General features: G+C 50.0%; 1 protein-coding gene across 1 annotated transcript in view; it reads right to left on the reverse strand.

Moving 5' to 3' along the window:
* The window catches only part of COL23A1 (collagen type XXIII alpha 1 chain), a 308,982-nt gene that overhangs the window by 59,111 nt on the left and 237,670 nt on the right, over positions 1-12,201 (reverse strand). The window contains exon 3 of the mRNA XM_008255487.5: positions 10,322-10,366. Within this exon, the coding sequence (XP_008253709.1) occupies positions 10,322-10,366 (45 nt within the window). The remainder of the gene's footprint in view (positions 1-10,321; positions 10,367-12,201) is intronic.

Raw genomic sequence — 12,201 nt, forward strand, 5'->3', positions numbered from 1 at the left:
GAGAGGAATGTGTCCCCCCCTTTTATGTTTTTTCTCCTCTAGTTTGGCAGGTACACTCTCCCCCAGGGCTCCAAGCTGGATTCCCTCTAGGCCTCCCTGCAGCTTTATTGCCAGTGGCTTGGGCTGCAGTTTGGTCTCACCTCACTCTCTAACACTGGTGTGTAGGCTCTCAGCTGCTGGGGTCCTGAGTTGTGCATGTCCTCGCCCTCCACATAGCTCCACTGTGTCCCTCTAATTTGTGTAGTTCCCTCTGCCATGTTCTCCCTAACGCTTCCCTGAGACTGCACTCTGTCCACTTTTTAAAACTCTCTTCTCCTAGACGAGAGCAGTGAGCTCCCTCCCTCTCCTGCCATCCTAACTCCCCCTATTCAGAGTGTCGCTTTAAATCCTGGCTGCTCTGCCTCGAGCCACCTCCCTGCTAATGCACCTGGGAAGGCGGCAGAACATGGTCTTTGGGTCCCTGCCAGCCACGAGGGAGACCTGATAGTGTTCCTGGCTTTACAGCCATTTGAGGAGTGAACGAGTAGATGGAAGATCTTTTTCTCTTTTTCTCTACCTTTCAAATAAATAAAATAATTGTTTTTTAATCTACTTGAGCATTGTCTGTCAGCCCCAGCAGCAGGGCAGCACCCTGAGCACGGGGACTATCTGCTGCCTCCTTGCTGCTTTTCAGGGCCTGGCAGGCCCAACACTTGGTGCACACCCATCGAACAGACAAGGGACAGAACAGCAGGGGCCTCCCAGCGGGCCAGGCCCTCCCGAGCCCTCTGCACTTGCCTTGCATTCCCAGGTCTGTGTTGCACTGACACATCCTTAGGGGTGCACTCCATGACCTGCAGGCAGCTGGGCACCCAGGGGTGAAAGGTGCAGCTACAGGTTGGGCTCAGGCTGTCTTGGGGTTCCTGCTCAGGAAGTTGAGGCCAGCTATGGGACCTCCAGCTGACCGCAGGCTGAGTGCCCCCATGGGCTGGCCCCACGTGTGGGTTTTGGGCCCCAGCCCTTCTGCACTCAGCTTTTAGACACATGTGTTCCCCCAGCGGCATGTGGGAGCAATTAAGGAGCCAGACGACTTGGGAAACAAACAAAATGGATTTGAGGAAGTGGAGGGCATTCTTGGCCTCCTCAACTGATGTGTATGGCCCGACAGTGTTCCCTGGGCTAGGAGCCTTGCCCATTGACACCTGGAGGCTGGGCAGAGAGCATCTGGGTGGACGAGCTATGTGTTGGGTGCTGACAGGCAAGCAGAGGTGTGGGGTGGGTCTGGAAGACCACCTGGGGCTCTGAGCCCCTCTGGGCGTGTTTGCATGTTCTGGAAAAGCAAAGGAGGAAGAAGGTTTCATGGCTGGGCAGAGGGAAGGCCGGCCTTGGTTGCTGTGCCTGCTCACAGGCCCTCACCTGCCCCTCTCTGTTGCCCCTGGGCTCCTCGCTCCTCTGTGCCTGCTGCTTGCTCTCCTGCTGCTCACTGGACCCTCTCAGCCCTCTCCTGTTCAGCCAGCTCCAGGGAGACGCCGCACCCTGGCCCCCCACTCATCCCTGCCGCAAAGACAGCCACCTGCGTAAGGCTCTGCTTCCCAGAGCCTTTTCCCCAAGGGAGCAGAGTGTGCCAAGGGCTTTTTTTTTCTTTTTAAATTATTGATTTGAGAGACAAAGAGAGCATTCCCATGCTCTGATTCACTTCCCCAATCTTCCCAAATGCCCGCTTAAGCAATAGAATTCAATCCAGATCTCCCATGGAGGGAGGAGGCAGGAACACAATCACTTGAGCCATCGCTGCTGCCTCCCCCGAGGTCTGCATTAGCAGGGAGCTGGAGTCAGAGCCAGGCATTGGACACGGGCACTCTGACACAGGACACTGTCTTCACTGGAATCTTAGCCACTAAGTGAAAACGTCTGGCCCAGCCAAAAGGCTTTTAGAATATTTTAAAACGCCATCTTTTTGAAAAGCAGAGAGACAGAGAGTACTCTTTTACTTGCTGGTTCATTCTCCAAATGCCCACAACAGTTGGAGCTGGGCCAGGTTGAAACCAGGATTCTGGAACTCAATCTGGGTCTCCCACATGGGTGGCAGGGACTCGAGTACTTGAGGGTTTAACAGGATTTTTTTTTTTTGACAGGCAGAGTGGACAGTGTGAGAGAGAGACAGAGAGAAAGGTCTTCCTTTTCCGTTGGTTCACCCTCCAATGGCCGCTGTGGCCGGCGTGCTGCGGCCTGCGCACCGCGCTGATCTGATGGCAGGAGCCAGGTACTTCTCCTGGTCTCCCATGGGGTGCAGGGCCCAAGCACTCGGGTCATCCTCCACTGCCTTCCCGGGCCACAGCAGAGAGCTGGCCTGGAAGAGGGGCAACTGGGACAGAATCTGGCGCCCTGACCGGGACTAGAACCCGGTGTGCCGGCACCGCAAGGCGGAGGATTAGCCCAGTGAGTCGCAGCGCCGGCCGGGTTTAACAGGGTTTTAAACCATGCTTTCAGGCAGAGGAAATGAGGCTCAGAGGTTGGCAAGCCCAGCGGGTGAGCAGGAAGCTGAGTCAGAAGGTGGCTTCTGTCACAGGTGGAGAACAAGCACCCCTGCCTCTCTGGATTGAGTGAAGTACTGGGTGAATTTAAAGCACCAGCACAGCACAGGTACAGAATGGGACTCAAAAACCACACGCTGGCTGGAGTCACAGCAGCTGTCTCCCTGAACACACACACACATGCACATGCACACGCACACACACATGCACACACACTCAACACGGTCGCAGGCACCCAAGTGGCATCTTAACCACTAGGCCAGATGACTTCCCTCTTTGTTTCATTTCTGAGAGGTGGTTTTGCTGAATATAAGATTCTTAGTGGACAGTTTTTCAGCCTTTGAGTATCTCACATCATCTGCCTGCTTTCTGGGCCACGTTACCTCTGATGGACAGTTAGCTGTTAATCTTACTGAGATTCCCCTGTTTGTGTGTTTTAGATTGCTTTATTTATTTGAATTACAGAGAATTAGAGAGAGAGAGAGAGAACCTTCCATCTGCTAATTCTTGCCCGAGATGGCTGCCAGGAACCAGGAGCTTCATCTGAGTCTCCCACGTGGATGGTGGGGGCCTAAACACTTGGACCACCTCTTGTTGCTTTCCCAGGCCATCAGCTGGGATCTGGATTGGAAGTGGAGCAGCCGGGATTCAAACCACAGCCCATTTGGGATGCCGGTGTTGCAGGAGGTGGCTTTACCTACTGCACCACACTTTTTTTTTCTCCAACTCTGCTTCCTCCCCATTCTTCAGATCGCACAATCTGTCATTCTCCAGTCTCTGTGTGTCCTGACAGCCCACATCTGTTTGTGAACTTTTGCAAGGAATTTCTCACCTCACAAAGGCCAACTTTTCAATGTTATCTCTTGTCAGTTGTGCTTTTGGTGTCATACCCGAGAAATCACTGCCTGACTCAAGGTCATGGAGCTTTATTCCCACGTCTTACTGTAAGGATTTTATGGTTTTTGCCTCTTCTTACATTTAGGTCCACAAAAATTGTTTTTGTGTACATGAAGGAAGCAGCCCAACTTCATTCTTTTTATGTAGTTGTCTTAGCACCACTGAATTATCCTGGCAGTCTTGTAAAAAAGAAAATTGATAAATATAAGTGATGTGGAAAGATTAGAAAGATGATTTTAAGTTCATGAGCTGGAAGCTGCACCTCCTTTGCTCTCTGTTGTCATGCTCATCTATCTGTCCATCAGGGGACCCCTCCCCAGGAAGTACCTCCTCTTACCCAGGATTTGGTGGTGGAACCACATAAACAGTTTTATTTTTCTAAGCTCATAAAAAAGCTAGGAGGTGTGGAAGCTCTCTCTTCCTCATGGACTCAGGGTGAGCAGAGCAGGGTATGATAATTCCCTTTGGCCCTTCTCTAAGTAAAAGGCCAGTGTCTGGAAAATTAATTTAGGCCCTATCCAGCTCATAACATAAGGATTCCTTTGGGGATCTCAATTCTATGCCTTCATCTAGGTGTCTGTCCATGTGCCAGCACCATATTTTCTTGATTCTTGTAGTTTTGTATTAACTTTCAAAACTGGGGAGTGTGAGTCCTTGATTGTTTTCTGCTTGGTTACTCTGCATCTCATTTATCTCCATATGCATTTTAGGATTAATTTATCAATTTCTGGAAAAAAATCCAGCTGGGATTTTGATAGTATTTCATTGAATCTGTAGCTCAGTTTATCAAGTACCACCACCTCAGTATTAAGTATTAAGTCTTCTAATATATGAACAGAGGGTCAAAACCATTATTTAGGTCTTCTTTTCTTTCAATAAGGTTTTTTGTAGTTTTCAGAGCATGGGTCTTGTACTTTTTTTGTTAGTTTAATTTCTAAGTATTTTATTCTTCATGTTTTTATAACTGTAATCATTTTCTTCATTTATTAAAAAATATTTGTTTGAAAGGCAGAGTGACAGAGAGACAGATCTTTCATCTACTGGTTCACTCCCCAAATGCTGGCAGCAGCCGGGGCTGGCCTAGGCTGAAGTCAGCCGCCCACAATTCCAACCTGGTCTCCCACGTGGGTGGCAGGGACCCAAGTACTTGGGCCATCATCTTCTGCTTCATGCTGCAGCTGGAAGGTGAATTGCAAGCAGAGGAACAGGAACTTGAACCGGCACTCTGACATAGGATGTGCACATCTCAAATGGCAGCTTAACCTGCACCACAGCACAATCAAATCTGCCAATCTCTCTCTTTGATTGGAGTGGTTTAATCCAGTTGCACTTAACATAATTCCTCATAATGCAGGATATGCTTGCCAATTTGCCTTTAATTTTTATATGTAGTATGTCTTTTTTTGCTATTCTGTTATTCCATTAATACTTCTTTTTTTTGTTAAATAGATTTTTCTAGTGTACCATTTTAATTTTCTTGCTCCTTTTACTATTTTTTAAAAGTTATTCTCTTAGCAGTTTTCCTGGGGATTATAATTAACATCTTCATTTAACATAATCAATTTGGATCAATAGCAACTTACTTTTATTTATTTTTTAAACTTTTTAAAAAAGATTTATTTATTTATTTGAAAGGCAGAGTTACAGAGATGGAGGGGAGAGAGGGAGAGAGAGAGAGAGAAAGAGAGAGAGAGAGAGAAGTCCTCTATCTGCTGGTTCACTCCCCAAATGGCCTCAATGACTGGGGCTGGGCAGATTTCAAGCCAGGAGCCAGGAGCTTCTTCCAGGTCTCCCACATGGGTGCAGGGGCCCAAAGACTTGGGCCATCTTCTACAGCAGAAAGCTGGATTGGTAGAGGAGCAGCTGAGACTAGAACCAGCGCCCATATGGGATGCTGGCACTGCTACACCACAGTGCTGGCCACGAAAGTTATTTTTATTTTAAAAGCCGTATTTATCTATCTACTTTGAAAGTTAGAGTTACAGAGAAAGAATGAGAGAGAGAGAGAGAGAGAGAGAGAGAGAGAGAGATATTTTTCATCCTTTTGTTCATTATCCAGATGGCTTTAACAGCCAGCCCTGGGCCAGGCTGAAGCCAGGAGCCAGGAACTGCATCCGGGTGTCCCATGTGGGTGCAGGAGCCCAAACACTTGGGCCATCCTCAGCTGATTTTCTCAGGCATTAGCAGGGAGCTAGATCGGACGTGCAGCAGCTGGTATGGCAGGTGGCAGCTTTGCTCACTATGCCACCACACCAGCCTGTGCAACTTACTTGTAATTGCCTAAAAATATTTTGTTCCAATATAGCTCTGATGTCTATCCCTGGTCTTTTGTACTATTGTTGCCATGAAATTACTACTTTAAACACTATACGTTCTTAAGCTCAATTTGATCGATTATTGTTTTGTGCATTTGTCATTTAAACCAGAATAGAGCAGAGTTATACATAAAAGCACATTTTTGCTGTTTTTCATATTCACCTTCACTGGGGCTTTTTCTTGGTGTGGATTGATGTTATTCTCTGGCGACCTCCTAGCTCACACTGAAGGGCCCCTTTAGTGTTTCTTGCAGGGTGGGACTGCTAATGATAGCTTTTTTCCAATTGTGTTTACTGAGATTATCTTAGTTCCTCCTTTGTCCTTTGAGGATAACTTTGCCAGGTGCAGGTCTCTTTGTGACAAGCACTGACCTCTTTCATGTTGAGGATGGCCTCCCAGTGCCTCTCGACTTCCATGGTTCCAATGGGAAATTGGCTGTCAACCTTGTTGAGTACCCTTCTGTGATAACTCATTTTCTCTTGGAGCCTTCAAGATTCTCTTCTTTTCTTTTCTTTTTTTTTGCTTCTGGCAATGTGACTTATGTGCTTAGGTGAGTGCCTCTTTATCTTAATTGAGCTTCATGGATGTGCAATGTTTTTCTTTAAACTTGGGAAAGTTTGGCCATTATTTCTTCAAAATTCTTCCTGCTTCTTTCTGCCTCCCACAGGTCTCTGAGGCTCTGTTCATGATTCATTATTTTTCTTCCTGTTCCTCAGAATGGATAGCAACGGATGACATCATCACAGCCCAGGTCTAATACTGAAGCCCTCTAAGTGGGTCTCTCATTTTAGTTACTGTATGTCACAGCTCCAGGATTTCTATTTGCTTCTTTTTAAAATGCATTCTTTTTATTGATATTCTCCATTTGGTGAGACAGAATTCTCCTCCTTTCCTTTAATTCTTTATTTATTTGAAAGGCAGAGTTACAGAGAGGCAGAGGCAGAGGCAGAGAGAAAGGTCTTCTATCCACTGGTTCAGTCCCCAAATGGCTGTAATGGCTGGAACTGAGCTGATCTGAAGCCTCCTTTCTTTTCTTTTCTTTTCTTTTCTTTTCTTTTCTTTTCTTTTCTTTTCTTTTCTTTTCTTTTCTTTTCCTTTCCTTTCTTTTCTTTTCTTTTCTTTTCTTCTTTTTCTTCTTTTCCCTCCCTCCCTCCCTTCCAGTTGAGAGGTAGAGTTACAGAAAGAAAGAGGGAGGGAGAGAGAGAGAGAGAGAGAGAGGTCTTCCTTCGGTTGGTTCACTCCCTAAATGGCCAGAGCTGAGCTGATCTGAAGCCAGGAGCCAGGAGCTTCTTCCGGGTCTCCCACGTGGGCACAGGGGCTCAAGTACTCGGGCCATCCTCCATTGCTTTCCCAGGCCATAGTAGAAAGCTGGATGAGAAGAGGAGCAGTCGGGTCTCGGACCGGCACCCATATGGGATGCCGGCACTGCAGGTGGCAGCTTTACCTGCTACACCACAGCTCCAGCCCCCACCTTTAATTCTTTAGTTTTGGTTTCTTTAGCTCTTCAAATACATAACAGCCAATGTCATTGGATACCATACAGCATCTTTGTCCAGTAAGTCCATCTGGACCTCCTCAGCAAGTCTCTACTGACTGTGTTTCCCCCTTTTTATTGTCACACTTCCAAGTATCTTTGCATTTCTTGCCCTATATTTTGTTAAAAACTGGACATTTAAAATAATCTATTGTGACTAATCTGGAAATTAGGCTCCTCTTCTCCTTTCTGGCATATAACATATGTTATTGTTGTTGCTCTTTGTGTGTTTAGGAGCTTTCCAAGAATAATTATTTTATTTTATTAAAAAATCTAAATATTTTCACTTTTATTTGCAAGAGAGAGAGGGAGAGAGAGAGAGATCTTATCCTCATGGGTTCACTCTCTAAATGCACACAATACCCAGGGCAGCCTAGGCTGAAGCAAATCCAGATTGCAATCTGGGTTTCCTACTTGGGTGGCAGAGAGTCAGGTACTTCAGCCATCACCTGCCCCCTCCCAGGGTGCAGATTCGTAGGAAGGTGGCTTCAGAAGCAGAGCTGAGGCACCCTCATCCAGGACATGGGCATCTTAACAGCTGTGCTAGGGCTGTGGGCTTTCTGTAAACTGTGCATTCTTTGTCCTATGCAGCTGCTGAATTCTCTGCTGGTTTAGCTTAGTGCTGAGCTTAGAGATTTCCTTTAATGCCTTTATTCCCTATGTTGAGGGCCTGCGTGTGTGGGACCTGACTTCAATTCTCCACCAGGTTACAATTCTGCCTTTCCCTTCACTACCTCTTTCAGAAGAGGAGAGAGACTGGTGTTCTCTCAGGTCTTTCCTGGGGCACGTACAGAGAACTGCACATGTATGTACATTCTAGGTTCTCCAGAATGTGCTGGAGCTTTTTCACAGCCCCTTTGGCTGTCTCATCCCCTAGACTTTCATTGTAAGTTTTTTTTTTTTTTTTTAGATTTATTTATTTATTTGACAGGTAGAGTTACAGACAGTGAGAGAGAGAGGCAGAGAGAAAGGTCTTTCTTCTGTTGGTTCACTTCCCAAATGGCTGCAATGGCCGTAGCTATGCCAATTCAAAGCCAGGAGCCAGGTGCCTCCTCCTGGTCTCCCATGTGGGTGCAGGAGCCCAAGCACTTGGGCAATCCTCCACTGCCTTCCCGGGCCACAGCAGAGAGCTGGACTGGAAGAGGAGCAACTGGGACTAGAACCTAGCACCCATATGGGATGCTGGCGCTGCAGGTGGAGGATTAACCTAGTGCGCCACGGTGCCGGCCCCTCATTGTAAGTTTTTGAGTCACCCACTTGCTTGCTCTAATTGCTATCACCACTTTGGGCAGGTGCAGTGTTGAGCAGTCACTGCTGATTGTTTCTGGCAAGCAGTCTGAGTTAGGGCTTTTCCTACCAAAAGGTCACACAGTGACAATTCTCTAGAAATGAACATTTAGGGAGATTCAAACCTGTTCTGCCTTCTCTGGTGGCTGCTAGTTGTCACAGGTACTGTGGCTGGCCATGATTCTGCTTGCTTTTAAGGCTCCTGTGGAACCGGGGAAATGATAAATTAAAATGCTACAAAACGAGGCCGGTGCCTCGTAGAAGGTTAAGCTTCCACCTGCAGTGCCAGTGTCCCATATCGGCGCCAGTTCCAGTTGTGGATACTGCACTTCTGCTCCAGCTCCCTGTTAATGCACATAGGAGAGCAGTGGAAGACGGCCCAAGTGCTTGGGTCCCAGCACCCATGTGGGAGACCCCAAGGGAGACCCTGGATCCTGGCTTCAGCCTGGCCCAGTCCCAGCAGCTGCGGCCATTTGGGGAGTGAATCAGCAGATGAAAAAAATCTCTCTCCTTCTCTCTGTATCTCTGCCTTTCAAATGACTAAAATGACTAAATGGCTCTTTAAAAAAAATTGTCCAAACCCATTGATCTTAGTGAGATGCGAAGTCTTTTTTTTTTTTTGGTCGTTGCAAGCCTTTTTTTTTGACAGGCAGAGTGGACAGTGAGAGAGAGAGACAGAGAGAAAGGTCTTCCTTTTCCGTTGGTTCACCCTCCAATGGCCGCCACGGCCGGCGCGCTGCGGCCAGCGCACCACGCTGATCCGATGGCAGGAGCCAGGTACTTCTCCTGGTCTCCCATGGGGTGCAGGGCCCAAGTACTTGGGCCATCCTCCACTGCCTTCCCGGGCCACAGCAGAGAGCTGGCCTGGAAGAGGGGCAACCGGGACAGAATCCGGTGCCCCAACCGGGACTAGAACCCGGTGTGCCGGCACTGCAAGGCGGAGGATTAGCCTAGTGAGCCGCAGCGCCGGCCGTTGCAAGCCTTTTGTTAATTGTCAGAGTTCTAAAAAGGTCAACTTCCCTCACGGTTCTTTTAAAATTTATTTATTGGAGAGAGAGGAGAGAAACTCCCATTCACTGGTTCACTCCAATGCCAGCCGTGACTGGGGATTCAGCCCAGGTCTCCCATGTGGGTGGCAAGGATCCAACTGCTTAAGCTACATTACCAAGAAGCTGGAATCAGGAGCAGAGCTGGGATTCAGACCCAGGTACTCTGATGTGGGATGTGCGCATCCCAAGTAGCATCTTAGTAGCTGTGCCGGTGCCTTCCTTGCCTCTGCAGGTCTAGTGCAGGCATCCGCCCAGTAGCATCTGATTGCTTCTTCCTCATCTCCTCTCCTGAACCCCTTGTTCTTCATTTGACCACTGGTCCCTTTCTCTCTCCTTCCTCCTGTCTCTCTCCTGCCAATCAGCATTCACTGAGCATGTTCTGAGTGGCTGGGCCGGGGTGGGGGAGTTGTCCATCCTAGCCCCTGCCCTGAGGAGTCCAGGCCTTGGTTGGCAAGGAAGATTCTAGAGAAGTGAAGAACGGGCCACGTTTGGGCAGGGACAGAGACGCCAGGAGAACCGTGGTGGTGTGCTGAGAGGCCTGCGGCAGAGACCGTGGGCTGGCAGTCAGGATCCACTGCGCAGAGAGCGAAGATGTGGAGAAGAGGGGGTGCTGGCCACGTGACCTCGGGGGTTCGGCAAAGGGCGTGGCTGAGGGTGGCTACAGTGGGCAGCACCTGGCAGACTTCCAAGTCTAGGCTGAGCAGTTGAGAAAACTAGGGACTTACCAGGGTCACCTCGTCTTCCAGGCTTGCCACGCCGTCCTGGGGGCCCTGGGTAGGAAAACAAGGATGGACAGGTTGAGAAGGGAGGCGAGAGGGCTCGGGCGCAGCCCGTTGGCTGCCTGCTCCTTACTACCAGAGTTGGGGGTGGGAAGTAGGGGGTGGGCTCTCCCGGCCCTCTGAGCCCCCGCCCTGGCTCTTCCCGCCCGGCCCCCTCCTGTTGGCCGCGCCCCGCACCCTCCCGCACACGTCCCATCGTTCATTCTGTTCCCTTGTCCATTCAGGAGCCCTGCCCCACCGCGCACTGACTCCCAGGGAGACTCCTGAGGCAGAGGACTTAGCCTCGGAGTGGGAGCTGTTCAGGGAAGCCCCGACAAACGCGGGTTACCAGTCCCTAAGACAAAGCCAACGCGGCAGAGCCACGACCAGACATTTCAGTTGCTCGCGTGCGTGCATGTGCGCGGCAGCTGCAGGCACCTGCCACCCATGCCCGGCCTCCAGCCGCTCGCATTCCCTCCCCGAGGCCCGGGAGCTGCGTGGGCGTTCGTTGTTTTCGTGGCTTTCTCGCGAGGCCTGTGCACACGTTGCAAGCCTTTCTGAAGCTCGGATCCAGATGGCCCGCCTCTGCCGGGTCAGTCCCCGAGACCCGCGTGTCTGCGGTGCTAAAGGCAGAGCGTTCGGGGTAAGGGGCCCACCCCGCCTTCAGGCTGCGGGCCGTGGCTGGGGCGCTCCCACCCGGCCTCTCCCGAGCTCACCCCGAACGCCCCTGGTGCCCTTTGCCCCTCTAAGCCTCTTTCCACTCCTCTTACTCTGACACTCGGTTCTCTCAGAGGGAAAGGCATGAGGAAGTGAAGGCTCCAGATTGCATTACGAGGTCCCACCTCCTAGAGGACCCCCACCTCTCACATCATCATGCTCCCAGCATATGAACCCCGGCGTGGGGGGTACACACCACTTGCACAGCACAGCAGCTGTGGTCTCCATCAGGTCTGCGTGGGACTGAGGTGACTGTCCAGTCTGGGTCAGACCCAGACTGCCTGGGGGAACCACACCCCGTGTGCTCACTGAGACTTCCTTTTTCAGAGACTGACGGGACAGGCCCCGCGTCTGGAGGGGCTGGGCCTGTGGGGGCCCAACCTCACCCGCACAGAGGGCCTAGGGTGTGGACACGCTGACCGCCACACTGGCTGCAAGAACAATCGGTGCGTTTACTGTGTGATTTTTTTAAAAGATTTATGTTATTTCTTTGAAAGAGTTACAGAGAGGTAGAGCCAGATAGAGAGGTTTTCCATCTGCTGGTTCACTCTCGATATGGCTGCAATGGCCAGAGCTGGGTTGATCTGAAGCCAGGAGCCAGGAGCTTCTTCCTGGGTCTCCCATGGTGGGGGGCGGCGGGGGCCCAAGGACTTGGGTCATCTTCTACTGCTTTCCCAGGCCATAGCAGAGAGCTGGGTTGGAAGTGGAGTAGCCGGGACTCGAACCAGCGCCCATATCAGATGCTGGCACTGCAGGTGGCGGCTTTACCTGCTACACCACAGCGCTGGCCCCATGGATGCTTAATTTATACTCAGAGCTACACTTTTACTCACATGGTTGTCCCTTGGAATCCACAGGGGGACTGGTCCTGGGACCCCTGGATACCCAAGTCTGCAGCCATTCAGATTCCTCATATAAAATGGTGCAGTATTTGCATACATACAGCCTCCTGCATACTCTATATCCTCTCTAGATAACTTACAATACCTAATGCCATATCAAGGCAGAGCACAGAGTTGTTACATTGTACTATTTAGGAATAAAGTCAAGAAGAAAAGTCTGAGGGTGGGCACTGAGGCACAGCAGGGGAAGCTGCCACATGCAATGCCTGCATCCGATTTCAGAGCACT

The sequence above is a fragment of the Oryctolagus cuniculus genome, chromosome 6 (assembly GCF_051225735.1).
Source record: "Oryctolagus cuniculus isolate XC-2025 breed Fujian yellow rabbit chromosome 6, ASM5122573v1, whole genome shotgun sequence".
NCBI classification, from domain to species: Eukaryota; Metazoa; Chordata; class Mammalia; order Lagomorpha; family Leporidae; genus Oryctolagus; species Oryctolagus cuniculus.